The sequence below is a fragment of the Mustela putorius genome, unplaced genomic scaffold, assembly GCF_011764305.1.
Source record: "Mustela putorius furo isolate JIRA1106 unplaced genomic scaffold, ASM1176430v1.1 tig00000873_pilon_pilon_pilon, whole genome shotgun sequence".
NCBI classification, from domain to species: Eukaryota; Metazoa; Chordata; class Mammalia; order Carnivora; family Mustelidae; genus Mustela; species Mustela putorius.
Genome location: NW_025421504.1, coordinates 1546494 through 1571091, shown reverse-complemented (window position 1 = coordinate 1571091; position 24598 = coordinate 1546494). Strand labels below are relative to the sequence as shown.

Below are 24598 nucleotides of genomic sequence, written 5' to 3'. Positions count from 1 at the left end.
ATCTGCCTGGGTCTCTCTCTTGCCTCTGTGGGGCGCTTCAGCCACAATCCGGGTTGGGGGGAGCGCTGTGATTGGCCAGGAGGCTGGCTTTGGGCTCCTTTGGCCAAGGGTTCCCTCGGACCAGCCCCTGCGGGTGTGGGTCTGAGCCGGGCCTGGCTGGGTCTGGTTGGTGAATACCGCAGCCCCTCGGGGGCTGGGGAGACCAAGGTCGATCCTGGGGACAGCTCTGTGGCTGGAGCCCACGTGGGTCTGTCAGGCACACCGGGGCAGGTGGACATGGGGTCTCTGGCGCCTGCTCTGCCGGCACTCACGTCGCATCTGCCCTGAGAGGCTCCTCGAGGCTGCCCCAGGCTTTCTAGACGAGGCCTCCAGCCACCCCATGGGCGGCCCTGGCTGGCCTTCTACAGCCCATCCTCTGACGATCCCTTGTGCTCGGCTCTGGGAAAGCAAGCGCCGTCGGCCAGCGCCGGGGAGCCCAGCACTCTGGGCCCCTGTGCCTGGGACGGGGGCGCTGCTGCCGTATGTCCCCATCCCCGCCCCATCACCGACAAGTTTCCCCATGAAGCCGGCACCTGCGTCCTCTGTACCCCCTGGAGCATCCCGACGGTGTGGTCCTCCCCAGGGGCAGCGACTGCCCCAGCAGGTCCCGGACTCGCTGTCATTGTCTCTGAGCTGCGGCATGAGCGACTTCCGGAAAGTTCTGGAGACAAGTGCTCCTGACATGTGGGGATGGGGTGGATTCTTCCTCTTTCCAGAGGCCTTCAGACGCCGCGCCTCCGCCCCGCTGCCCCTGCAGCCCCCGTCACTCTGGAGGCCGGTCTGGCCTCTGCCTGCGCCCTCGTGTCCAGCGTAGGGCAGCCCCCCACCCCAGGGGCACTGTGGGCATCCACCCTGCGCCACCAGCTGTCTTCCCCACTGCAGAGCAGGCCTGGCCCCGAGATCGGAGAGTCCCCAGCTGGGAGAGTTGTCAGAAGCCCCTGGGGTGGTTGAGGCCCCCAGGCCCACTCTGCCGAGCCGTGCCCGCCCCCCGAGGTGTGGTCCTGGGGCACGCGGAGCAACATGGGCTCGACCCCAGGAAGACCACTTGTGCCTCCGAGAAGAACGATCCAGAGAAAGTGGAAATCTGCTCTCCGAGTCACAGAAGGATGGAAACCGCACCCTGAAACCACTCAGCTGTCAGAGGACCCGTCTGCCTCGCTCTCACATAGCAGACTCAAGACAGTTACAGGCGATCCCCTGAATCTGCGGCCAGAGATGGGAAGACCCTGGGCCGTGGCGCTCAGCCCCCTTCAGGCTATAGGGTTTGCAGGCAGGAGCCCCGTGGCGCCCTGAACAGCAGCCCTGGGAAACTGGTACTGGATCCGCCCCCCAGGGAGGGGTCCCCGCTCGGGCGTTCGCCATGCCGGGGACCGCCGGCCTGCTCTGCTGGGTGTCCGTCTGCTCCCCGTCCATGCTGCGGTGCTCTCACGGGGCTGGGGGGTGTCGCAGCCGTGCCGCGGGAGGAGCCCTGATGTGGAGCAGACCCTGCAGTCCGGGCCTGCAGCGCTCACGTGGTTCCTGTCGCCTGCCCTTTGCCGGCAGGACACGAGCCACGTTGTGTCTTGGTGGTTTGTGGCGGAGTGTGGCCGGCAGTGCTCCTCCCGGGGCTGCTCCCAGCAGGGAGTGTGTCTGCCCGGCCAGAGACTCTGCGGGGGCCTCGGGGCTGAGTTTGTTCTGAGAGTCGGGCTGCTGTTGACCCGCCTGCCCTCAGGTGGCTCTGGAGTCCCTGCGTCCCCAGGAGGTGGTGGGCCCCCAGAGGGTCGCGCCTTCCCGCGGTGCTGGGGGTGGGCGCGTCCAGCTGCGGTGTCTGGTCAGGCTCGGGCCGGGGCTGCAGAGGGTAGGCCTGGGGCATGTCCAGCCCCGGCCTGTTTTCCTCAGGTCCCGCAGCACGGACAATACTGTGCTCCACAGTCACACAGTTTTGGGGAAGCAGATTAGAAAAGTGGGGTCAGGGGCCAGACGCCCTGTCTGGGCCTGCTGCTCGCAGGGCAGCCCCCACTGCGGAGGCTGCTTGGCCGCCCACCCTTTCTGCTGAGGAGTCAGGTGTGCCCAGGGCAGGAGGACAGTGTGTGCTGCCCGAACCCACTTGGCCGTTCCACTTGGGCTCCTCCCGGCACCGGAGCCGCCTTCCTCAGCCGCGGGGCTCCTCCCGCTGCTCGGTCCCCAACTCCAAATGAACAAACCTGCCCCCATTCTAGCCCCCCAAGACGCCCTGCCTTGATCCCTCTGGGGACAGCCAAGGACCTGCAGCCTTCCACCAGAACCAGAGTCTAGTCAAGGTGACGGTCAAGGTGTGGGCCACCCTCTGCCATCTGTCCTGGGGCAGATGTCCCCAGCCACAGCAGCTGTGCCCAGGGGAGCCCTGAGGCAGCTGCTGCCCCTGAACGTGAGAGCTGGAGCTCGTCGGCACGTGTCGCCGGAGAGAGGACTGTCGCACGTGGAGAGGCCAAGCCGTCGTGCAGGGCTGGAGGCGGCCTTGAGCCCGGGGGGTCGTAGTCCTCAGAGCCTGGATATGCGCGAGCCGCGCCCACGCGGGATTCCAGACCGTCCGTGTGCACGTGTGGAAGCCGTGCTCCAATGAGTTGGCTCCTTTCCCTAGTTGATCCTTCTAAAAATTCAGTCCGAAGCATCTCGGCATTTTAGAAAACCCAGGGAGGCACCCCAACCCCCAAGTGCTCTCATGGGCACTGGACAGAGCGCCCACTGCCCAGCTCCTGCGGACCCCGCCCAGCTGTGACGCCCCAGGTAATGGCTCGAAAGCCGAGCGCTTGGCCAGGAGTGCGTCCTGTCCGTTCCATCTGTGCTGTCACCCCTGGGGCTGCCTGACGACCCCAGCTGCCGTCCCGTGCTGACTCTGCTCAGGCAGGTGCGCCCTGTGTGCCTGGCAGGGACCCCAAGAAGAGGCTTCCGTGAGGACCAGGCTGCGTGTGGCCTCCGCTGTGCTCATTCGTCCCGTCTCAACCTCTTGTCTGGCCAGTCCATCTGTCCGTCCGCTGTGGCCTTGTGCCCACGGGGGTGGGGTGATGGGGGCTGAGCCCTGCGGCTCCCAGTGTGCGTACACCCCATGTGTGTCGTGTTGGCGTGGGGTGGCCCGAGGCCTTGTGTCTGTACCCAGCCACCCTCAGGGACCCCGGGATGCATGGGCCGGGTCCGTGGGAGCTGCTGAGCTGTCTGTGTGTGTCGATGGCGTGTCTACAGCTGGGCCCCTACTGCTCTGGGGCAGCGGGGCGGCTCACCGGAGCTGGGCACAGGCCCACCCAGGACCGCCTCCGGTTCCGAGGGAGAACCAGCCCCCAGCCCAGCGGCCGCTGCCCGGTCGCCCACCCACCCTGCCCGGGCAGCTCCGGCCCTGCGCACCGCGCCCTGCCCTGCCTGTCCCTGCGGGCTGCGTCGCCGCCCAGCTCCGGGCTGAGGCCGAGCCACCCACAGGGCCGAGGACCCCGGGGCAGCCCAGGTGACACGGTGCATCTGCCCCGCTGAGACGGTCCTTCTCTTCTCTCTTCAGGAATCCCTTCGCCAGCGTCCAGCTGAAGCCGACAGTGACCAATGACAGGTCTGCCCCCCTCCTCAGCTGACGGCCAAGTCCCACGCTGCCCGCTGGGCACCCCCCTTGTCCCCAAACACAAGCCCTTTCCTAACAGTCTGTGCGGCCCTGTTGAGTTTTCTCCTTCCATGCCCTTCACCCGCCTGGCTCTGCCCCCACCTCCGTCTGGCCCGGGCAGGACCCCAGCCCTTTCTTCGGAGTCGTGGCCGAGCGGCCCCACGGCTGGGAGCTGCCCCCGGGCGGTGCGGCCGGCCTCTCAGGCAGGACCCCCTGGCTGTGTGTGTCATGGTCCCCCCAGGGGCAGGGAAGGGTGTCGGGTCGGCCTACAGCTGGAAGGGGGCTCAGCTCCCCACCGCGCGTAGCCCCCAAGCATCTGGTCAATAAAGAGGCTGTGCCCCACTGTGCCCGCTTGTGCTCTGTGGGCCCGAGGGGGCGGGAGGCCTGGGGCAGAGGCAGGGGTGACCCCGCCACCTTCCTCTGGAAGATGAAGCTATGAGATGCTCTTGACTGGAGCTCTGCTGAGCCTCCCCACTCCCACTAGCATTCTGGGGGGCCGCTGTGCCCCAGCCAAGCCACAACACCCCCCCAGAACTGGCTACTGGGCCCCCTGCTCTCCTCCGTGTCCCCGGAGTAAATGGTGGGTGCCTCTGGGGGGGGGTGAGGGGGACACCCACCCCAGCCACTTCCACGGTGTCTGTGGCTGAAGCACCCTGGTGACCACCACAGTCACCAACATGGACGCCAGCAGCACCCATCTGGGGAAACACTCCGGGCAGCCGTCCCGCTCCTGCCAGGCTCCTGAAGGAGGGGGTCTGCAGTCTGACCGGAGCCCGTGCACGGCCCAGGAGGAGAAGCAAAAGGGGAGCACAGGTAGGGCAGGTGGGGACACAGGGCCCTGGCCTCATGGGAGCTAGAGATGGGCCAGGTGAGGTCTCAGGGCAGACGTTTGGGGCGGAGATGCACAGAAGCCCAAACTCCTCAAAGACCCTCTTGCCTGCCGCTCGCCCCACCCCTGCTTCCGTGCTTGGGAAAGGTGAGGCACGAGAACCTCCCAAGGACGTCCGCAGGTCCCCTCCCAGGAAGCGAGGGCTGCGGCAGTCGGTCCCTTCTCAAGTCACTGTCCCCCTCCACCAAGGTGTGCCAGGGCAGCTGGCAAGGGGATGGGGGTGGCCACACACACACACACACACACACACACACACACACACACACGGCGGTCAGGAGGGACTGCTGTGCCCTGGGCAGGGCCGGCGGCTGGGCCCGCCCCTCAGCACCACCAGGCGCCCTCCTCCCCAGGGCTTTATGTGCAAACCACAAAAGAAACACACACTGAGCATGAAGGCTTTTTCTTAGCTTGATTTCTTTTAAAAAACAAACAAAAAAGGAACAAGAGAATCATTGCACCAGCATCCTAAGCCTCAAACTAATAAAAACCAAAAAACACAAACCCAAAAGAAGTCCCCCACCCACACCCCCAAAGCAACAATAAACTTTATGTCTCTTTGGCAACAATAACTTAAAGTCCTCCCATTTCCACTCACTCCCACGACAGCAGTTACAAAATATCCCCCGGGCGGCCCTGCCCCCGCTCCCCTCCCAGCCCCACCCCTTCCCGCGTCCCCATCCCCATCCCTGCAGGCAGGAGCCCCTGACACTGGGGGTGCAGCCCCCCACTCTCCTTTTGCCGCTGGGCCGGTCTGGGCAGCGCCCCGCAGAGGGGAGCTGGGCACGCCAGCCTGCCGCAGGCACCTTTAGAACAGGTGTGGGCGGCAGCCGCCCCCTCCAGGCAGCCCACCTCGACCCACCCGCCCGCGCTCCAGCCGTGGACTCTGATGGGAGCTGGCCCAGGCTGCGTGGGGAGAGAGAGGGGATGGGTCTGAGTCGCTGAAGGGAAAGACAGCCAGACTTTGAGGTACGGGGCACGACACACAAGCCCAGGGTCCTCTTGCACAGAGCAAACCCAGAACCGGGCAAAGGGGTCAGAGAAGGGCCACCCCAGCAGGGACGGGCTCATGCCCCGGGCTGGGGAAGGACAATCTCCTGTAACCACGGGAACTGGTGGGCAGGGCGTGCAAGGCCCCCCAGCCAAGAGCAGGTCCCATGAGCAGGGGCAGGGTGGAGGGGGAGGCTGCAGGGGAAGGAGCTGCTCGGACCTGAGGCTGAAGGGCATCCCCAGCAGCTAGGGACGAACCCGAGTGTCCGGGACAAATCCTGCCCCTGCCTGGGGCAGCACGGGATCGGTGCGCAGGGCTGCTCCACCATCCAGGGCCAGGGAGGCCTCCTGTCCTGCCCTGCTCCTCCAGGGTGCTGCGTGGGGCACCAAGGCCCAGGTCCCCGCTGTCAGTCACCATCCTCGCTGCTTCCGGGAGCAGGACGGGAGGGGCTCCAAGAGGGCCCGCCTGGGCCTCACGCCTCTTTACAGCTGCCCCCAGCTCCTGCTACAGGCCCTGGCAAACGCGAGGTACCACGTGAGCGTTTGGAGACACCAGGGACCGAGATTCCTGAGACTGCCCTGCCCCAGGACTGCCACCTGACCTCCATCCTCAGCCAAGGGGCCAAACGACCAGCTGGGGCTACAGCCCTCGGCCGTTCACTGCAGCCGGCCTGCCTAGCTGTCTCGGAGCCACACCCATTTCTCTTCCCCGGCATCACCAGGCCTAGGCCTGCCCTCGGGCCCAACAGAGCCCAGCAAATGCCTTCTGGGTCCTCCTTATACAGGTGGGGAAACGGAGACCCAAACAGGGCGGGCTGGTCAGGGTCATGAACAAGCCTCCTGGCGGCCACTGAGGGTGTGCTGTGAGCCCGCGATGAGTGCCCTGGCCCTCCCGCGAGGCTGCAGCCACCGGCCGTGGGCAGGGCACAAGGGGCTGAGTCTGCTGGGGGACAGCAGTCTCCTGCTGTGGCTGGGCGTCCAGAGCAGCCTTACAGGGATGCAGGACTGACACGGTCAGGAAGGAGCGGGTGGGGGCAGCCTGGCGGGCCGCACTGGTCTGAAGCTGGGGTGGGGGTGGGGCAGGGAGGGAGGTGCGAGCTGGGCACCTCCGGGCAAGCGCGGCGGCATCGGAGATGCGGGCGGTGGACGAGCCCCACCCGCGGAGCCGGGCAGGCTCTGGTGGCGGAGGCCGCTGGGGGGTTTCAGGGCGCTTAGGTCTGGCAGAGAGCAGAGTGGGGGGCACTCCGTGTGCAGCCTGGTGCCTCCAGAGGAGGGACAAGAGGGCATCGAAGGGCCAGGGCCCAGACAGGTGCTGGACCAGCGGCTGGCGGGGAAGAGGGCGCCCCTCCGTGCCTCAGTTTACTCACCTGAAAACCGCGCGTGTCCGGAAGATGAGAACCAAGGAGCGCGGAGCCTCGGCTCCGAGCAGGGGCCCTCCCGGCCGCCCCCTCCACTGCCCCCCTCGGGGTCGCTCCCACCGGCCCCGCCGCAGCCTCACCTCCCACGGACCCGGCGTCCGAGTCCGAGACGTGCGTGATGGAGAAGCGGGACGCGGGCGCCGGCGACACGGTGAAGCGCGAGAAGGGGCCGGACGCGGCGGGCTTGGGGGGCGCGGCGGGGGCGGGCAGGGCGGCGTCGGGGCCCGGCGTCTGCGGGAAGCCGTCGCCCCACGCCAGCCCGCGGCCTGCGAGCCGGAGGCGCATCACTCGCGTCGCGGACACTGCCCGGCCCGCCCCGCCCCGCCCCGGCCCGCCCCGCCCGCCCCGCCCCGCCCCGCCCCGCCCCGCCGCCCCCCCGCGACGTTGCCCCGCCCTGACACCGCCCCCGCCGACAGGCCCCTCCCGTGACGTCACGCCCCACAAGCCCCGCCTCCGGCTCACCGTCCTCCGCCGCAGGGGTCGCCGCCGAGCCGTCGGGGGAGCGGTCCGCCTGCCGAGGCCGGGCGGGGGCGCCGGGGGTGCGGGGTCCGCCCGCCAGGAAGGCGGGGGGCGGCTCCTTGGCGTCAGGGAGGGGCTCCCCGAGCTCCCGGGTGGGGCTCTCCTGGAGGGTCGGAGCGGCGCGTGGCCCGGTCACATCGGCCCGCGGCGGCTCCCACGGCTCCCCACCCCCCCGGGGGCCCACCCCCGCGCGCGGAGCCCGGCGCGGCCGCCCACCTGGTCGAAGAGGTAGACGGTGACGTCGTCGAAGAAGGACACGGCTTTCTTCTTGCGCTCCAGGTCCCCGCAGAAGGCCTCGGACAGCAGGCTGGGCATCTTGAGCAGGCCGCGCAGGTTGCGCGCGCTCTGGCTCTCGGCCACCACCACGGGCACCGGCGGCGCCTCCTCCTCGCTGTCCTCGCTGGGCTCCTGGACGCTGTAGCAGCGCAGCTCCTCATCGGACTCGTCACTGTCGTCGCCCTCCTCCTCCTCCTCCGACCGGCCCTCGGGGGCTGCGGGCAGTCCCGGCAAAGCCAGGCAGAGGGGGGCTCTGGGGGTGCTGGGGCCCCCTGTCCGTTCTTGCTGGGCGGGCCCGGACAGCAGCACTGGGGCCTCCTGGAGGTCAGGGCGGTGGCTCTCTGAGCTCAGTGGCACTGGGGTCAGCAGGAAAACCTTGGAGCGCTCGGGACTGGGCCCTACAGGCCCTCCTGCAGGGACTTGGGGCCAAGGAGGCTCCAGTCTGGGGTTCTCCAGGCAGGTGCTGCTGGGCTCTGGAGAAGGGTCCTCTGGCGGCGGCAGTAGCAGTGGTGGCACGCCCGTGGGGCCCGTGCTCTGTGCCCCCTGGGGCAACCCAGACTCAGGGGAGGGCTGTGCGGACTGCAGCCCAGGGCTCTCCAGGTCCAGCTCTAGCCTCGAGGCCAAGGCACCTCCTCCCTTCTCCTGGGGGCCCGACGTGGACTCAGGCTCTGTATCGAGGTCCGAAAAGTAGGCTGAGTCACGGTAGGGGTTCTTCTCGCTGAGGCCCCCAAGGGAGGTAGAGAGCTGCGTCTCGGGCCCAGGGCTCTCACCCTCGGAGACCAGCTCCCCAAAGACCTCGGGCTCGCACGGTTCGTGTGCTTCCTTGAGCACAAACTCAGGGGACTCGTAGTTCTCCGTGTCGTAGCCACTGTCCAGGGCCCGGGGCTGCCCACCAGGAGTGCCAATAACGGAGGGGCTGAAGACCTCGCAGCCGCCACCATCACTGGCAGAAGAGGGGATATCTAGGGAGTCCACAGAGTCGGGGGTCCCCACCTGCTTCTGCAGGGAGCGGAAGGCCGGCATCACGTCCGGCTTCTCTGTGGGCGGGCCATCACTGGACGCATCTGTGAAGATGCCAGAAGTGGCCTCTGTCACGTCCTCGTCCTCGCTGACTGTCGCCTCCAGCTCGGGGGAACCAGGGCAGCTGTCCAGGCTCGGGGCTACCTCAGGGGCAGTCTCCCAGCTGCCAGCGGGCATGGGCAAGGCAGGCAGGCTGGCGAGGGCACCAGCCTCCTCAGCAGGAAGCAGGGCTCCCTCCGGGGATGGGGCAGGGAGGGATGGTAGGGGCCTCTGAGGTCTGGCAGAGCCCTCAGCCTCCGCAGCAAGCCTGGGCTCTGTCTGGGGGTGGTCACCCCCGCTTAGGGCCGCCTGTGTCTCAGAGGACGGCAGCAGGCAGGTGACAGGCGGCAGGCTCCCAGCAGGACGCAGATAACGGAGGCCAAGGCAGTGGCTGAGCTCCTGGCCAGAGGAGACCCCCTGTAGCCCAAGGAGAGGCTCCGTGGTGTCCTCCAGGGCCAGGGAACGGCCCAGCTCAGGGACGGCCTGTCCTGTGTGCTCTGTGCTGGGACAGCAGCCCATGCACCCACCCACGTACCCCGTGTCCCATGAACCTGGCGCTCGGCTGCCACTGTTGTTGTTGGCTGACACGTTGGAACTCCAGTGTCTGTGCTGGGCAGCCCTGCATGCCTCGGCCTCCCCCACCACCTCCCCACCCGGGGATGGCTGGGCCCTGGAGCTCCCCGAGGGGGACGTGCCCAGTGGGTCCTCCAAGAAGGGTGGGCAGAAGGCAGCTGCGCCCCAGTCACTGTCCTCCTCCCTGGGCTCTGCCAGCATGAGGGTCCCCGGGGAGGGCGAGCCCAGAGAGCAGGGCGGGTCCCGGGCGTGGCTCCCGTGCAGGTAGTAGTCACAGTGGCCCCAGGACCCCGCGGGGGACGGCACGGGGCCCAACAGCGGCTCCATGGCCAACGAGGCAGCTGCGCTGCTCTCCGAGTCATTGTCCTGGTCACCGCCATCGGGGAGCAGGCCCACGGCGTGGGGGCTGGGGGTGCAGCCGGCGCAGTCAGGATCGTGGCCGGTGGCGGGTGTGGGCTCCTCCAGCCGGATGAAGTACTCGCTGCCCACCGAGGGGCTGTGCGCGCTGAGCACGGGCACCACGCCGGGGGGCGCGCCATCGGGGGCACAGAGCTCCTGCAGGCGCGCGGTGCGGCTGGGGCTTGCTGCGCCCCCGGGCGGCGGGAAGGCCTCGGCACCGCGGCCCGCCTCCCACTTGTACTCGAAGTTGAGGCCGCGGCTCGTCTCCGTCACTGTCAGCACGTCGTCCCCGTCCGCATGGAAGCCGTCGCCCGCGAACTGCTCCAGCAGCGGGAAGGACGAGGCGGCCGCCAGCTCGCCCGCACCCCCCAGAGCCAGGCCGGCCAGCCCGGGGCCCGTGCCGCCCCCGCCCGGCCGCAGCGAGCGCCAGCGCCGCTCAAACTCTTCCTCCGCCTCTGTGGCGCCCTTGGCGCAGAGGTAGGACAGCAGCAGGTGCACCTCCTCGGCCGTGGGCCGCTGCTCAGGCTGCAGCCAACAGAACTGCATCACCTCGTACCTGCGAGGAGGGAGGCCCAGGGCTCAGGCCTCGCCCACCAGGACCTGCCCCGCCCCCAGCCAGGAACCCCGGCCCCCGCAGGGATGAGCAGATCGGCCCTCCGCAGGAAAGTCTGGGGGCCTCTCCTTCTACTCAGACTCCCTTAAGGACAGGGAAGGGAACCTCCAACTTAATTGCAGGAGACCCCAGATCTTCCAAGGTGGGCTCCGAGGTCTGGGAGCCCACAGTGGGCGGAGGAGCCTTCCCCTTAGCCCATCTCCCCCCAGGCGGCAGGCAAGTTTGTGTTTTGGGTAAAGACCACCCGTTGTGGACGCGGGGCAGGGGAGGGGAGCCAGCGTTGGCTGAGAAGCCACGCAGTCTGACTCGGAGCACCCCCTCAGTCTTGCCCTTCCTGCCGGGGACACTACACCCCGCCTGGCCTCACAGGCCCTCACCAGCGGTCAGACAGGGTGAGCTGCAGCTGGGGCTTGGGGAGTTTCAGCTGCTGCTCCCGGACGGCGTAGGCCAGCACCTGCCGGTCGGAGTGGTGGGGGTAGGGCTGCGCGCCCAGCTCGAAGAGCTCCCAGATGCTCACGCCCAGGGACCTGCGGAGGGGGTGGCCATCAGGGGCTGGCGTGGCTGCACGGATCTCAGAGGCTCAGCCACCACAGGGCCGCTCCTGTAATCACACCAGCACCCTGGGACACCCCTCCCAAAGGACAGCACCTTCCTTCAGTAGACTGGCAGGACACGCCACCCAGCCGGGCCCAAATCTGTGCCCAGGTCATTTAGGGAAATAAAAGCCACCAGGCCTTTCCACAGACCCCAGTCCCTTCATCGGTGCACGTACTCATTCCCCAGCCACGGTGAAGGCCAGACACCACAGCCAGGGTACGAACTACCATGTGGAGAAGCTCCCAGTCCTAGGGGACTGGCGGAGCCAAGGCCTTGAGGCTGGGGCGGGGGGGCGTGGTGGTGGTGGTGAGGGAATAGACAGGGCTGCTGGAGCATGCAGGACCAGAAGGCCATTAGGTTCCTTCCGGCGTGTGTCACCCAGCTCCCTGGCACCCCAGGTTGTCCTGGGAGCCAGGGAGCATGAGGAACAGAGCCAATAGGGCAACAGAGGGGTCAGGTGGCCTGGCCCAGAGCCGTCCTGAGGACCCCCGTCAGCATGCAGCAGGGTGAGCCGGTGGGCAAAGTGAGGGGACGGGGTGGCAGGGGCTGTGGGTAGAGGCCTCGGGCACGCTCAGGAAGGAGGGGTCCGCGGATGCAGGCTCTGAGAGCTCCCCGGAGCAGAAGGAGGAGACCAGACAGGCTTGGAGAGCTGGGGGGCAGAGGGGTGGGGAGAAGACCCTGGTCAGGGACAGAGACCACTATGGTAGAGCCTCCAGCGGCCAAGTACTGGGTCTGAATGGCTTCTCCGTGTGCTGCTTGGTTCCCAGGATGGGGACCCCCTCCAGACCAGTCACGGGAGCGCTCCTGCCCCCTGCGCGGAGAGCAAGCGCCACACTGGGTCCCATGTCTCCGCCAGGGAGCCCGTTCCACTCCCAACAGGCTTTCCAACCTGAGCGTGTGCTTGGGCCCTGGCGACTTTGGATGTCAGGGGATCCCGGGGGGAGGGCAAGACCAGGGGCCACTGGCACTGCACAGCTGCAGGTGGCCCCAGCAGCCCCATGACCTGCCCTGGGGTCAGAAGCGACCACCTCCCGCAGAGCGAGGAGACTGTATGGAGAAGCATGTCGTTGCACGTGTAAGGCGGGTGAGACTCGGTCGCCTGCTGCCTGGCGGGCCTGAGAGCCCTGAGAGCCCTGTGTCCTCGTCGGACAAGCACCAGCACGCGGCCGGGCAAGGCCTGTGGGCGTCTCCTTGCGGCACCGCCCGGGCCCCGCCCCCACGCCTCCCGGGCCCCGCCCCTCGTCGCCCGGGCCCGCCCCCACGCCACCCGGGCCCCGCCCCCGGCGCCCAGGCCCGCCCCTCGCCGCCGCACCCCCACCACCCCCGCTCACCACACGTTGCTGGCCTTGGTCTGGTCCACCACCAGCAGGTTGCAGTGCACCTCGTCCACCAGCTCGGGTGCGATCCAGCGCAGCGGCACCCACAGCTGGTCAGCGGTCACGAAGTAGTCCTCCTGTGGGCACAGGGGACAGGGCTGCCACGGGGAGCCGGGCGGCTGGCCCTGACCCCCAGCATGGCCCCGCCCTCTTACCCTGTATTTGCCGTGGGACAAGCCGTAGTCGCCGATTTTCACGGTCAGGTCGGCCGCCAGCAGGCAGTTCCTCAGGGCCAGGTCGCTGGAGGGCGGGAGGGTGGGGGTCAGTGGCAGGGCCAGGCCGGGGACATCCGGGGCACGGAGGGGCCGGACCGCTTGTCCGAGGACATTGTCGCGAGTGGGAGTGGGGGGGAGAGGGCATCTGAGCAGCAGCCCCTGTGCCGGTGGCCCCAAGCCTGCGGCCCTCGCGGGGCACCAGGCGCACTGGAGGGCCCGCCTGGACGGGGCCTCAAATGTTACCCGGTGGAAAGGCCCAGAAAAGGCTGGGGCATGCCTCGGGGCCCTGAGTGAAGGCCCGGCCCGGCCGCTGCTGGACCCCCCCTGCTGACCCCAGCTCTCCCCCCCCCCCCCCCCGCTTCTTTCTCGATGGCCCACTGAGCCACCCTCAGGACCGAGCCAGTCAGGGATACTGCCTTATCACTGCCTTATCTTTCTTCCCGCCCACGACCCCCTCCCCCTCCCCCGTGGGGATCCTGAGATCCCAAGTCTCCCCGGGGGGATCCTGACCCTGCCCGGCTCACACAGGGTGGGGGGCCCCTCCCGGCCCAGGGCAGGGTAGGGCGGGGAGTGACCGCACCACGGCCGGCCAGTGGCTGGCCTCGGGCTGCGGGCTGCAGGGGTGTCTGGGGGCCCAGGGCGCTCCGGCAAACGTGGGTCAGCACGCACCCACCAGGGGCTGCAGGTGGGCCTGCGCTCGGGGCAGGGCGGGCCCAGCGGGCAGGTCGGGAGGCTGGCAGCTGCCATCTTCAACAAAATCTCTGATGCTGGAGTCACACGTGTCATCACTCAGCACCAGGATATTGTTGGGGAGGACGGCCCGTGCGGCGCCCGGGGCTGGCGGGGCCCCTGCTCCATCGCCGCTTCGTCCGGCATGTCCCCCTACGCGGGGCTCCCTGCTCCCTCCTTCCGACTCCAGGGCCAAGGCGGAAGCAGGACAGAACCAACCCTCCCCCCAGGGGACTCCGGGACACAGGGACACAGAGGCAAGCAGGGCCCAGTGTGGGGCCGCCAGGTGGCTCTGACCGCCCCGAGAACAGAGAATGAGCCCTGGGCCCTGCTGTGAGCTTGCCCAGGCCAGCCCAACGTCCTGCAGAAGCAGGTGTCCACCACACCCCACACCCCCATCTGTCTTTTATTCCAGAAGATGCCTCTGCAGCAGGTCCCAAAAGGCCGGATGAAGAGGAACCCAGCCAAGCCCTCACATAAGGCTCCAGGCGGGAAGCTGGCACCCCTCTGCGCAGGGGCCACAGCGGCAGAGAGCCAGCAGCCCCGCCCCGCCTCACCTGTGCACGTAGTTGTGGCGATGCAGGTGCAGGACCCCGGAGGCCAGCTCGCAGGCCATGCGCTGCAGGGTGAGGGGGTCAGGCGCCAGGGACTCCGCCACCCGGCAGCTACGCAGATAGCCCTTGAGGTCTCCCTGCCAAGAGGAGCAACAGCGTCACCCGCCCGTGGGGAGAAGGGACCCTGCGAACCTGCCATCCAGCCCCTCCCTCCCCACAGAGGACCCCCGAACAGCCCAGGGAGCCACCACCAAGACTGCCCCGCAGCAGCCAGCCCTCCGTGGGAAAACCCCACGGACAGTGGACGCTTTCTCTGTGGTCCCCACAGACCCCGTCCTAGGTGCAGACCACCGGGCCCACAGGCCTGCCCCCTCACTGCTCGCAAGCATCAGACAGGCCCTGTGATGCCCAGCCAGGAGGGAGCACGGGGCAGGTGACTAGAGGGACAGCTGGAGAGTCCCCGACCGGCCGGACACCGCCCACTGCCTGGCTCCAGGAGGGGCCTGGCCATGTTGGGGAAGCCCCAGGAGGTCACAGCTTCTAGCCGGAGTCCAGACACTGGGCGGTGCGGCCCTGCAGGCCTCAGGGTGCCGGTTGGCCAAGGGCAGCTCCAGGCAGGTCTGGAGCCGGGAAGGGTGGGGAAGGGGACCCCAGGGGCATCTCGCAGGGGACATCCCAGCCGCGGGAGTCCAAGGACGTGGTGGCAGGCGGCTCACAGGAGAGCGTCTTGACTCTGCCAGACAGGTGGCCGGGCGGCCCCAGAGTGCAGTGGGGTCCCAGACGCAGCGGCCACCTGCCCCCATGATGTGGGATCGCCCGCTCCCCGCGGGCTGCCTCTGGGAGGATGGCGCCCGGGGCCCCCACCCCCGGCTCAGCCAATCTGCCCCTGTGGGAGGGTGAGCCCCTCCTGCCCACCCCACACGGAAGGACGGACAGAGGGGCGCTGGCAGAGCGGGGCGCGGCCACTCACCATGGGGCAGAACTCCATCACCAGCAGGTAGGGCGTCACCTCCGCGCACTGTGCCAAGCACTGGAGCAGGTTACTGTGCTGCAGGGCCCTGCGGGAGCCAACAGGCTGCCCCCCTGACTCGAACTCAGGGCAGGAGGGGGCGGGCGGGCGGGGAGGGGGGCTGGCTCTGCAGGGGTGGGGGAGGAGCAGGGACAGCACAGAGCTTGCCTTTGTCCCCAGGGCCCGTGCCCCGCAGCCCCCTCCCGCCCCCTCCCCGCAGGAGCCCGGCCCGGGGCCCCACCTGTAGGGCTGGGCCTCCTCCAGGAACTGCATCTGCTCCTGGACGCTGGCACTCGTCTTCAGCTCCTTCACCACCACCGGGGCGCTGCCGACGCCCGCGTTCACCTCCCCCAGGAACACCTGCGGGGCTGCGCGTCACCACGGCCGCCCCAGGCAGAGCCACGGCCCCCCCCAGGCAGAGCCTCCGGTCCCTGCTCCCCCCCCCAGAACTTGTCTGCAGGAGGGTCCTGGGCCCCTGCCGGGGACCGGTCTCTGCAGGTCTGCCGCGAGGAAGAGGGGGTTCCCGGCGGGGCATGAGGGAGAAGCCGGGACCACGACGCGGCCCCCCAACCTGGCGTTCTCAGGGGTGCCTCCCAGCACCTGATACCAGGACCTGCACAGAAGGGACGCCCCAGGAAGGGGACCAGCAGGAAAGGGGACCCCAGGGCTGGGGCAGCTCCCAAGAGAAGCTGGTCTCCACCCTGCCCCTCTGACTGCCAGCGCCCTCCCCCCGACCCCTGCCCGGGGCCAGCAGCTCACCTTCCCGAACCAGCCGTGGCCCACCTCTTCCAGGTACAAGAGACTGTGCCGGCCCAGGTCTGTGGACTTGAGCAGCTGTACTGTAACGGGACGGGGCGCTCAGGAACCCCAGCTCAGGCTGTCGCTGCCCCCAGCTGCCCTTCCCAGCTGTCCACTCAGCCTGTGCTGGGGAGCTGCCCTGCACCTTCCAGAGCGGGGCCACGGCTGGGGACTGCCGTCAGGAGCAGGGTGCCTGCTGCCCCAGGGAGCCGTGGACCCGCAAGCCACATGTGGGCATCTTTCTGGGAGGGTCTGGGAAGGCTGGTCCCCAAAGTACAGGGACACGCCGGGCTGAAGACAGCGGGGCCTGGAGCCAGGAGCCGTGCACAGGCAAGGCCAGGCGGGCAGTATGGCTGAGGCCAAGCCCATGGAGGGGAGGGCACCAGAGCAGCCCGTCCCCTCACCCCTGCCTCAGGCTGGCATTCCAGCACCAGGAGCCCCAAAGGCCCCTTTGTCGGACGCTGCTTGGCACAGCCCCGCACGGAGCACACTGGGCCCATTCTCCTGCCGCCCGGGCTGGGTGAGGTCAGCAGGGAAGAAGGGTCAGCCCCGGAGGAAGGGCCAGGGCTGCCGAGCCCACTCATGCCCCCCGTGCCCCAGGGATTCCCTGAATTCTGCTCCCACGCCAACCGCCCTGAGGGCTCAGGGGGACAGGGCGGGGCCTAGAATGCCAGGAGCGCCCTGGAGATGGGGTCTGCTCCCAGGGAATGCTGACCTTCACGCTGAGCAGGATCTAGGGGGCGGCCGCTGGGCCCTGAGCCTCGGGGTTCCTCGCCCTGGGTCCCCACCTGCTGGCGGCACCTTCCCCCGCCACAGTCTCGAGGGGTGGTCCTTGTTGTTCAGGTCTTTAGCCCTGACCTCCATCCACGTGGGCTGCCCCCATCACCTGAAACCTCTCCCCTCCCCAGAAACAGGGTGACATGAGCTAGTCCCAGATCCCCACCCTCGGGGACAGTGCCCTGAGGGGTGTGAGAAGCCGCGGTCCCAGGCACTGCCTATGGGCACCAGGCCGAGGCTGGGGGGGGACCAGTGTTCCCTGGGATGACCCCCGGCTCCCCACTAGTGACCAGCGTCCAAGGCCGGCATGGGCTCTGAGCCCCCCCCGTGCCGTCCAGGAAAGCCAGGAGTCTCCTGCCGCAGCCTGCTTCCCGCAGGGGCTTCGGGTCGGTCCGCAGTGGCCTTCGAGCCCCGGGCCCCGGCTCCCGCCTAGCCGCTGACGTGTCCCCCAGGAGACGCTGGCTGGACGGTGAGAGGTGACACCCTGGTGGCCCCGGGGCTGCTCTGAGGGCCCAGACCAGTGCCTCCATGAAGTCTGGGCTTCCGAGTGGACAACACAGAGGTCAGGGGACGGCTTCACAGCAAGCAGATGCGATGGGCCTGCGCCATCGTCACCACCACAGGCCAGTGTCCCCCAAGCTCCCGCGGGGCTCACCCCCTTCCCTCAGCACCCCTGAAGGAGCCGAGGGTGGGCCCGGGCCTTGCCCAGGGGCTTCCAGGGAGAGGCCCTGAGATTAGACATCGTGGGAGCCCCACCCCACAGGCCCCAGACTCAGCGAGGCGTTCCCAGGCCGGCTCCGACACGGACCTGGAACCCCTCCAGCTTGCACCCACATCTGTCCTTGGGGGTCACCCTGGGGCAGGGCGGCCGGGGCTTGGGGGGCAGGATGGGGAACAAATGGGAGACGCGGCAAGGAAGCCGTGGGAACGGGTCCCTCCAGGCTCCAGCCCCAGCCCCGCTGGAGTCAGAGGCCCATTCAGGGCCCCGCCCGTAGAGGGGCCCCAGAGAGCCCCCCTCCCTGAGTAGGTGGGTCCCGCCCACTAGGCACAATGGAGCCCATGTCCCTGCAGGCCTGGCCAGTGCTCCAGGGGTTGTCTGGGGTCAAGCATCCAGGGATAGCGGAGGAGCCCCTCCTCCCAGCATGGGGGTAACCCAGCCCAGCACGAAGGCAACTGGTCCCTTGTCCCTGGTGCCCAGAGCTGCCCCCGGCACGGCAGCCCCAGGTGGGTGAGGTGGTGGGCAGAAGGCTCACCCAAGCCTGTCCACGGTGCCCCAGCCCTCTCCAGAAGGGGACACCGACAAGCCCATCCACCTGCTTGCTTTGAAGCCTGGCCGCCCCCTCCCCGGGAGCACTGGCTGCTGAGTCCAGAGGCCAGGCCGGAACCCAGCTCATCTCCTATGCACACCAGGGGCCTCTCCCGGGGGATCACTCACCTGAGCGCCCCGGCTGCTTGGCCATGGGCAGGGAGACCTCCGTGAGCGGCAGGACGTACACGTCTGGCCCGTCCTGCACCCCTGTCGCCGGGGAGCCCGGTGCCGAGAAGCCGGCGGCGTACTCTTCCCCCTCGGCATTCTCAAACTCCTGCAGTGGTAGGGGGTTCCCGGCTGGCAGCGATTCGGGGCTCCCGGGATGGGGCAGGGCCAAGGGGTGCAGGCCAGACTCAGAAAGGACCAAGCTCTCACCTCTTCTGGGGCTGGGGACAGTGAGGGCTGGGACCTGACCCGGAGTTGGGGCGCCCGCTAGCCGCCTCTCCCACCCATCTTCTCACTGCTCAGGGCAGAGAACACGCCCCGCTCCTAGCCCCCTTCCCCCCGAGAGACACCGGCTGCCTGGAGGACAGAGAGCTGGTGTTTGTCTTGTGTTGGTTGTAGACGAGGCCGATCTTCCTCCCCAAAGCATGGGGAGGGGTCCTCGGGCCCCAGGGCAGCAGCCCGCCGCCCAGCCCAGTCGGCCCCCACCAGTGGGCAAGGCTGGCCCCACACTGACAGGGGTGGGGCCAGAGCCAGGAGACCAAGAGGCCCCTCCTGTCTGCCCCCGACTCCTCTTTGCCACCCCTCCCCCCCAGCAGCCAGAGATCCCAACCTCAGGGACAGGCCTGGGGAGCGGGGACTGGGGCTCCATCACCCACCCCCAGCCTGCCCCTTCCAGACAAAGAGAATTCCTGAATGCCCAGAACAAGGAGCCCACCCCCCATCTCCACCCCAGACCAGGCCATCAGCTTTTGCTCCCCGGGGCTCCCTAAGAGCCTGGTCCTGCAGCCTGGGGCTGGGCCCCACGTGACTGGAGTGTTTCAAAATGCGGCTGCTGCACCTGTCTGTGGGGAGGACCCTTGCCCCCAGGTCCAGGGCACTCTCCAGAGAAGAGCCCAAGTCTCAGAAATCCTCTCCTATTGGGGCGCCTGCAGGCTCAGTGGGTTGAGCTTCTGCCTTCGGCTCAGGTCACGGTCTCAGGGTCCTGGGATCGAGCCCCGCATCGGGCTCTCTGCTCAGCGGGGAGCCTGCTTCCCCCCCGCCCCCGACCCCTGCCTGCCTCTCTGCCTGCTTGTGATCTCTCTCTCTATGTCAAATAAATAAATAAGATCTTAAAAATAAAATAAATCCTCTCCTACTGAATCAAGGGCAGCCCCCATCCCTGGCGCCCACAAGGCGCTGCCCAAAGGGGCATCTGAGCCCAGAGCCCTCCCCCACCTTGTGGACAGGGGGCTAGACTGGGAGCCATGGGGGCCTAGGTGCATCCCTTGGCCCTGCGTGCCCCGGGGGACTCTCCTTCCTTCCGGAAGCCCTCTGTCGGCGTCCCTGTGGGCCAGTCCTGGTCCCGACCCAGAGAGGACAGAACCTTGGGGGAAGGGGACTGGTACCCGCAACACCTCCCCTCCCGGGGGCCCGTGAGCCCCTGCCTGAGGCCCCGGGGGCCCGCAGCAGCTGCAGCTCCATCCGCGCCCGTCGGACCCGGCCCGTACCTGACGGTGCCGCCCGGCAGCCCGCCGGATCGTGCCCGCGCAGCGGGCGATCAAGTAGGACAATGTGAGCATGGCGGCCCGGCCCCTTCGCCCAGCGAGCTCCACGGGCGTGCCCAGCCCTGGGCCCCCAGCGACGAGGCAGCAGCCCCGGGTGCAGGCAGGGCCGCCCACCCAGGCACGCTAGGGCTGGAATGTTCTGGGCACCGTGTTCTCCAGGAGGTGAGGAGGGCAAGGCAGGGAGGGGCCGGGGCCTGGCCTGTGTTTGGGGCCTTGTTCTCGAAGCACCCTGAGGAGGGGCTGACCTATACGAGGTCCCCCACGCCTGCCCCGCATGACCTCCCTCGCTGTCCGGGCCCCAGGACCCTGGGGGACACGCCACGGTGCGCGCACGGGTCAGCCTCCCCGCGGGAGCGGAGAATGTGGACGGGAGCACGGACCCTGCAGCTCCCAGGGCCACAGCCTGGCCAGGAGACCCTGAGGGATCTGGGCGGGTGACCTCTGTCAAAGGCGAGGTCCCCATCCTCGCTGGGCAGGGGGGCGTCCTCTGCAGGCCCCTCCGTGACGCGGCATGCCAGAGCAGGGGCGCTGTTTCTCTAACCTGGGAGGGACACGGCTGGGGCGTGCGACGTTGATGGGGGCCACAGGACAGCCCCGCCCCTCCTAAACCCAGCAGGCCGAGGAATCTGCCCTCCAGCCCGGGAGGGGAGGGCAGGAGGGGACGGGCGCGGGATGACCACATGGCCACAGGCCAGCACGCTGTTCGCTAAGTCAGCAAGAACTCAGCCCATGTGGGCTGGGGAGGGGGGTGCCTCCACCGGGGACTCTCAGCCACTAGCTTCTCTGCCTGGTCCTCCCCTCTCAGAGCTGCGGGCCCCCAGGGACGCCCCTCAGCCACCATCCTCAGGAGGGGACCTTAGCCCTAGGATCCAGCCCAGGCGCCTTGGGCACAGAACCCGGGGGCCAGCCTCAGTGAAGACAGGGCTGTGCCTTTAGCCGAAGCCCCACAAACAGCAACGGGGCATGGTTCCCCCCCCCGTCTAGCACCAGCACATGGCTCCCTCCCCGTGACTCCAGCTGGCAAAGTGGCCTTGGTGCGGGGGCAGCGCGTCTGGGCGGCTGCTGGTTTGGGTGATCGGGGCACCTCCCCCACCACCAAGTAGAGGAAGGGAGCCCCTCCCACGCCGGCTCAGGAGCCCAGGGGGCCTCGGACAAGAAGACCCATCCTCATGGCCGGGACTGCCCAACCTGGGCACAGGACTAGAGGCCACGCCCACACAGAAGGGACCCAAAGTGGGGGAGGGAGTGGGCTGGAGTCCCCGAAAGCCTCCAGGCCTCTCCTGTTCGCTGCCACCCCCCGGGGGTCAGGCTGTGGGGTCCCAGGTCTGTATGGTCTGCAGTGACCCCAGGAGGGAGGAAGCTCAGCACTGAGTGGGCACAAGAGGGCCCGACTCTTGGGACCCCGTCCCCATCCCCCGCGGACCCCCCAGCCCTCACCTTGAACCCGATGCCACCCTTCTTACAACACAGACAGGCCAGCATGAGGACGATGACAGTGAAGAGCCCGGAGAAGGACACGGCCACCACAGCCAGGGAGGACGACCAGGAGAGCTCGCTGAGGGGGGCGCCGTCTGCCGAGGGAGAGGGGGTTACCGGGCAGCCTCCGTGGCCCTGCCCCCATGCTCGCCCTGTCCCAGCAGCTGCACCCGGGGGCCGGCCGAACCCCTGACTCCCCGGCCCACCCCGACTCACAGAGGCCTGAGCCTCAGCACCCTGACCCCTTGCTGAGACCCACCAGTCCTGTCACCCACGGGCCGGGTGGCCAGGCCCCAGGCAGGCAGGTGGACACAGGAGCCGCCACCCCGGCCCTAGCCTGCAGTTCCCCCGAACGGCCACTGGGTGCCGCTCTGACCTCACCCAGAGGATGCGGGCGGCAAAGCAGCAGGAACCTACCCGGGCCCAATTCACGGGGCTCATGGGCAACCCTCCAAGAGGTCAGGGTCTCGGGGCTATGGGAAATGGCCCTCCGTGTCTCTTCCAGACTCTGGTCACCCCGCCTCCCCATCGATGGTCACCTTGCCAAAGCTCTGAGCGTGGTAACCCCTGCCAGAACCTCAAGGGGCCAGGAGGAGGGACCCAGCCCCGCTGATGGGGGGTGGGGGGCGTCGGGGCTGGCCACGTGCCAGGCTCTGTGCGGCTGGGGGTCAGCGCCCTGACGTGGGAGAACTGTCTCCCCAAGAAGGCGGCACCACACTGGCTGGGCACAGAGTTCCTGCATGCAGCCTGACGTGCCCAAGTTACCCTCTTGCTGAAGTGACCATCAAGGGCTCCCCGGTACTTTCTGTCCTGGGAACAGCAGGGACCCCCGCCCCTCGCAACACCAGGTTCACAAAAGCCCCCGCACGGCGGACCCTCCCCAGATGCGGGCTCCACCGGCTCTGCCTGCCGCGCCCTCCCCTCCCCTCCCCCGCCCTCCTCCTGCCCCCAGGGCCTCCCGCACCTCCGCACCTCCCTCTCCTGGCCCGGCCTCGGGGCTGCAGACTGCGGGGCCGGCCGGCCCACCTCAGGAGGCTCAGCTGCAGCCTCAGCCCTCAGCCCCTGTCCTTGGCCTCCAGCGTCAGCCTCAGGCACCCTGGGCCCAGATCCTCTGAGGGCCACTGAAGCCCGGGGGACAGCTGAAGGAGGCAGGGGCCTGGCTGGGGGTTCTGGAGGAAAACCCCATGGGGGCTTCCTGGAAGCAGCAGCTGGAGTCCACCCCTGCCACCCCCAGAGCCTTGCGGGCTGGACATGTCACAGCGCCGGCAGGAAGAGCTCTCCTGCATTGTTAGCACGGCCACCGCTGTAATCAGGTGAGTCCCCACGGGAGGGACCAGTCCCCTGTGCCTCGTGTGGAATCACAAGTCCTTCAACCACCATGTCCGTGGGCTCAAACACTCGTGACAAGTAATGACAGAAGCTAAGTGCACCCCAGCGCCTCCCAACGCCCCCCCACCCCTGCAAACCACGTCCCACTCTGCAGACCGGAGTCACCCAGTGGCCCCAGCCGTCCTCCGGCCCAGGCCCTGCTTCCCGGATACACTCACGTGGGGCGATTTGCGGCCGCGGACCCTGTCCCGCCGGTCACGCGTACCTACCGAAGAAGCAACACGGATGGGGCCCGCCGGCCGCCATCCACGGCTCTGCCCCTGCCCGCACGGGAGATGGTCGCCTCCTCCGTGGCCGGGCAGCCCGGCACAGCCGGTCATCTCCAGGCGAGGTACGGCGTTCTGTAAAACCCCACCGCCACCTTTAGGAACAGTACCGCACACTTACTGGGCACCTGCTGTGTACCGAGCTCTCCCGGCCAGTTTGCCAAGGGGACGGAGGGTCTCCAGGGAGCTGGAGCGAGAGGAGTGTGGGGTACAGCTCAGAACAGAGCCAGAGCCTGGGCTGGGCGTCCCATAAAAGGAAATGTGACTCGTGCCTGCCGTCAGGTGAGTGGTGTCCGGGGGGGGCTGTCATGGGACAGGGTCAGCCTCCGCCCGCGTCCTCTCCAAGCACCTGTCCTGGGACCCTAGGAAGCTGTCCTCCGTGAAGGAAGCCACACGGAGCAGAGGGCAGGCCCCGGCCTGGAGCTGATCCCATGTCAGAAAGGGGCACATTCCGTGTCGCCGGGAGGACACGGGACGCCAGGGGCCCCCAGGGCCTCTGAGAACTGGTGACCGGCCGGCAGGGGAACAGCCGCCTGGCCGCTCAGCAGAGGAACCTCAGACTGAGTCGAAGGCAAATCACAGCAGCGCAGAAGAAAACGGGTCGAAGCAGGTTTGTTCCTGGAGAAGAAAGCTCACGCTCAGGGCGATGGAGGAACCGCAAAATGCCGATGGGTTCGGCTCCGTGAAAGCGCGCGCTCGGCGCTGGTCCAGGTGAAAGGCACACCATGCGCCAGGATAAAGGTTCACAAAACACACACTGGAAGACGCTGCCCCAACCGCAGGGGACCCACCGTCAGCAAAGAATAAGAAAAGCACCTTAAGGACCCCCACCAGAAACAAGCCAACTAAGGAAGCCCGCGGCCGACGTCAAAGGAGCCCGACCCCAACGCCAGCCCCTGCCCCAACCCCCAACCCCGCACAACGGGGCCGGAGAGCCACCGCCACCGCAGACCCGCCCGTTAGGGTCGGCCCGCCCGAAGGCCAAGGGACGCCTCGTCTGGGGATTTACCCCAAGACGCTGACCCGGAGGACCCCCAAACCCAGAGCAAGAGCGAAGCCGGGAACGAGCGTTGCCAGCACAGACCGAAGCCCCTCATGGAGATGCGCGTCCCGGTGACGCTTATAACAGAAACAGCCCGAACGGGCCCCCCGCAGAGGAAGGATGACAAGAAACTCTGACACACCTGCCAAGAAGCTGTGGAAGTGAACTAAAGGAGAAGTTTAAACAAGGACAGCCCGAGGTCGTGCCGCTCAGAAGAAAGGCCCCGAGGACGTGTTTGGGCACAAAGCGTCAGTTACGGGACTATGGGGCCACGGGCTTGTTGGGGGGACCCCGAATATATGCACAAAGTCCCCCAAAGGGCATGACCGTGCACGGCTTAGGGGCGCCTGGTGGTGCCGTCCGTTGGGCGAAACCAACTCTTGATTTCGGCTCAGGTCATGGTCTCAGGGTTGGGAGATCGAGCCCCACGTCGGGCCCCACGCTGGGCACAGAGTCTGCTGGACAGGCCCCCCCCCGCCTTCCCCCACCCCACTCCCTGCTTCGGGTCTACCTCGACGAGGTTGGAAGGAACAGGCGGGATTGCAAAACCGTTTACTGTGGACGAATCCGAGTCACAACCATGTTAACAAACAAAAACCACGTGAGAGAAAAGATCTCAGAGCAGAGCAGTGCCTGTCTGGACGCACGGTTCCCCTGGTCGTCCACGCTCCGATGCCCTACGGTAAGCGTGCGGTGCACCTCGAATCAAACGTGCCTAATTTTACACAATGACCGCTCGCGCTCAGACCGCCGCTCCCTCTTTAAGACCCGTACGGCCCAGCACACACAGAATAACACCCCGGCGTCAGCGAGTCCTGGGGCCTCACCCCCACCCCGCTCTAACCCCACCCCGGGGAGTCACCTAGCCGGAGGTCACTGAGGTCTCCCCGGGGACGCGGTGGGGACACAGGAGAGGAGGAGGCAGGAGAAGGGGCAGCGACCCTGGTTCCCACCACCCGGGGACTTGGGCTTTGGCCCT

General features: G+C 68.1%; 2 protein-coding genes across 8 annotated transcripts in view; one reads left to right on the top strand and one right to left on the bottom strand.

The window, feature by feature from the left end:
- The window catches only part of BAIAP2 (BAR/IMD domain containing adaptor protein 2), a 62600-nt gene extending 58613 nt beyond the window's left edge, over positions 1–3987 (top strand). For all 5 annotated transcript variants that reach the window (XM_045085732.1, XM_013054314.2, XM_013054310.2 and 2 more), the window contains one exon: positions 3545–3987. In XM_045085732.1, the coding sequence (XP_044941667.1) occupies positions 3545–3614 (70 nt within the window). In that variant the 3' untranslated portion in view covers positions 3615–3987. The remainder of the gene's footprint in view (positions 1–3544) is intronic.
- Positions 3988–4931: 944 nt separating this feature from the next.
- AATK (apoptosis associated tyrosine kinase) overlaps positions 4932–24598 on the bottom strand; it is a 30750-nt gene continuing 11083 nt past the window's right edge. The window contains exons 2-14 of one of the 3 annotated variants that reach the window (XM_045085729.1): positions 20884–21017; positions 17864–18011; positions 15613–15692; positions 15095–15213; positions 14815–14902; positions 13848–13981; positions 12502–12586; positions 12302–12423; positions 10751–10900; positions 7670–10316; positions 7397–7556; positions 7015–7200; positions 4932–6030 (exon numbers count right to left, since the gene is read on the bottom strand). In XM_045085729.1, the coding sequence (XP_044941664.1) occupies positions 5990–6030; positions 7015–7200; positions 7397–7556; positions 7670–10316; positions 10751–10900; positions 12302–12423; positions 12502–12586; positions 13848–13981; positions 14815–14902; positions 15095–15213; positions 15613–15692; positions 17864–18011; positions 20884–21017 (4094 nt within the window). In that variant the 3' untranslated portion in view covers positions 4932–5989. The other 2 variants (XM_045085731.1, XM_045085730.1) reach the window with 2 other exon arrangements.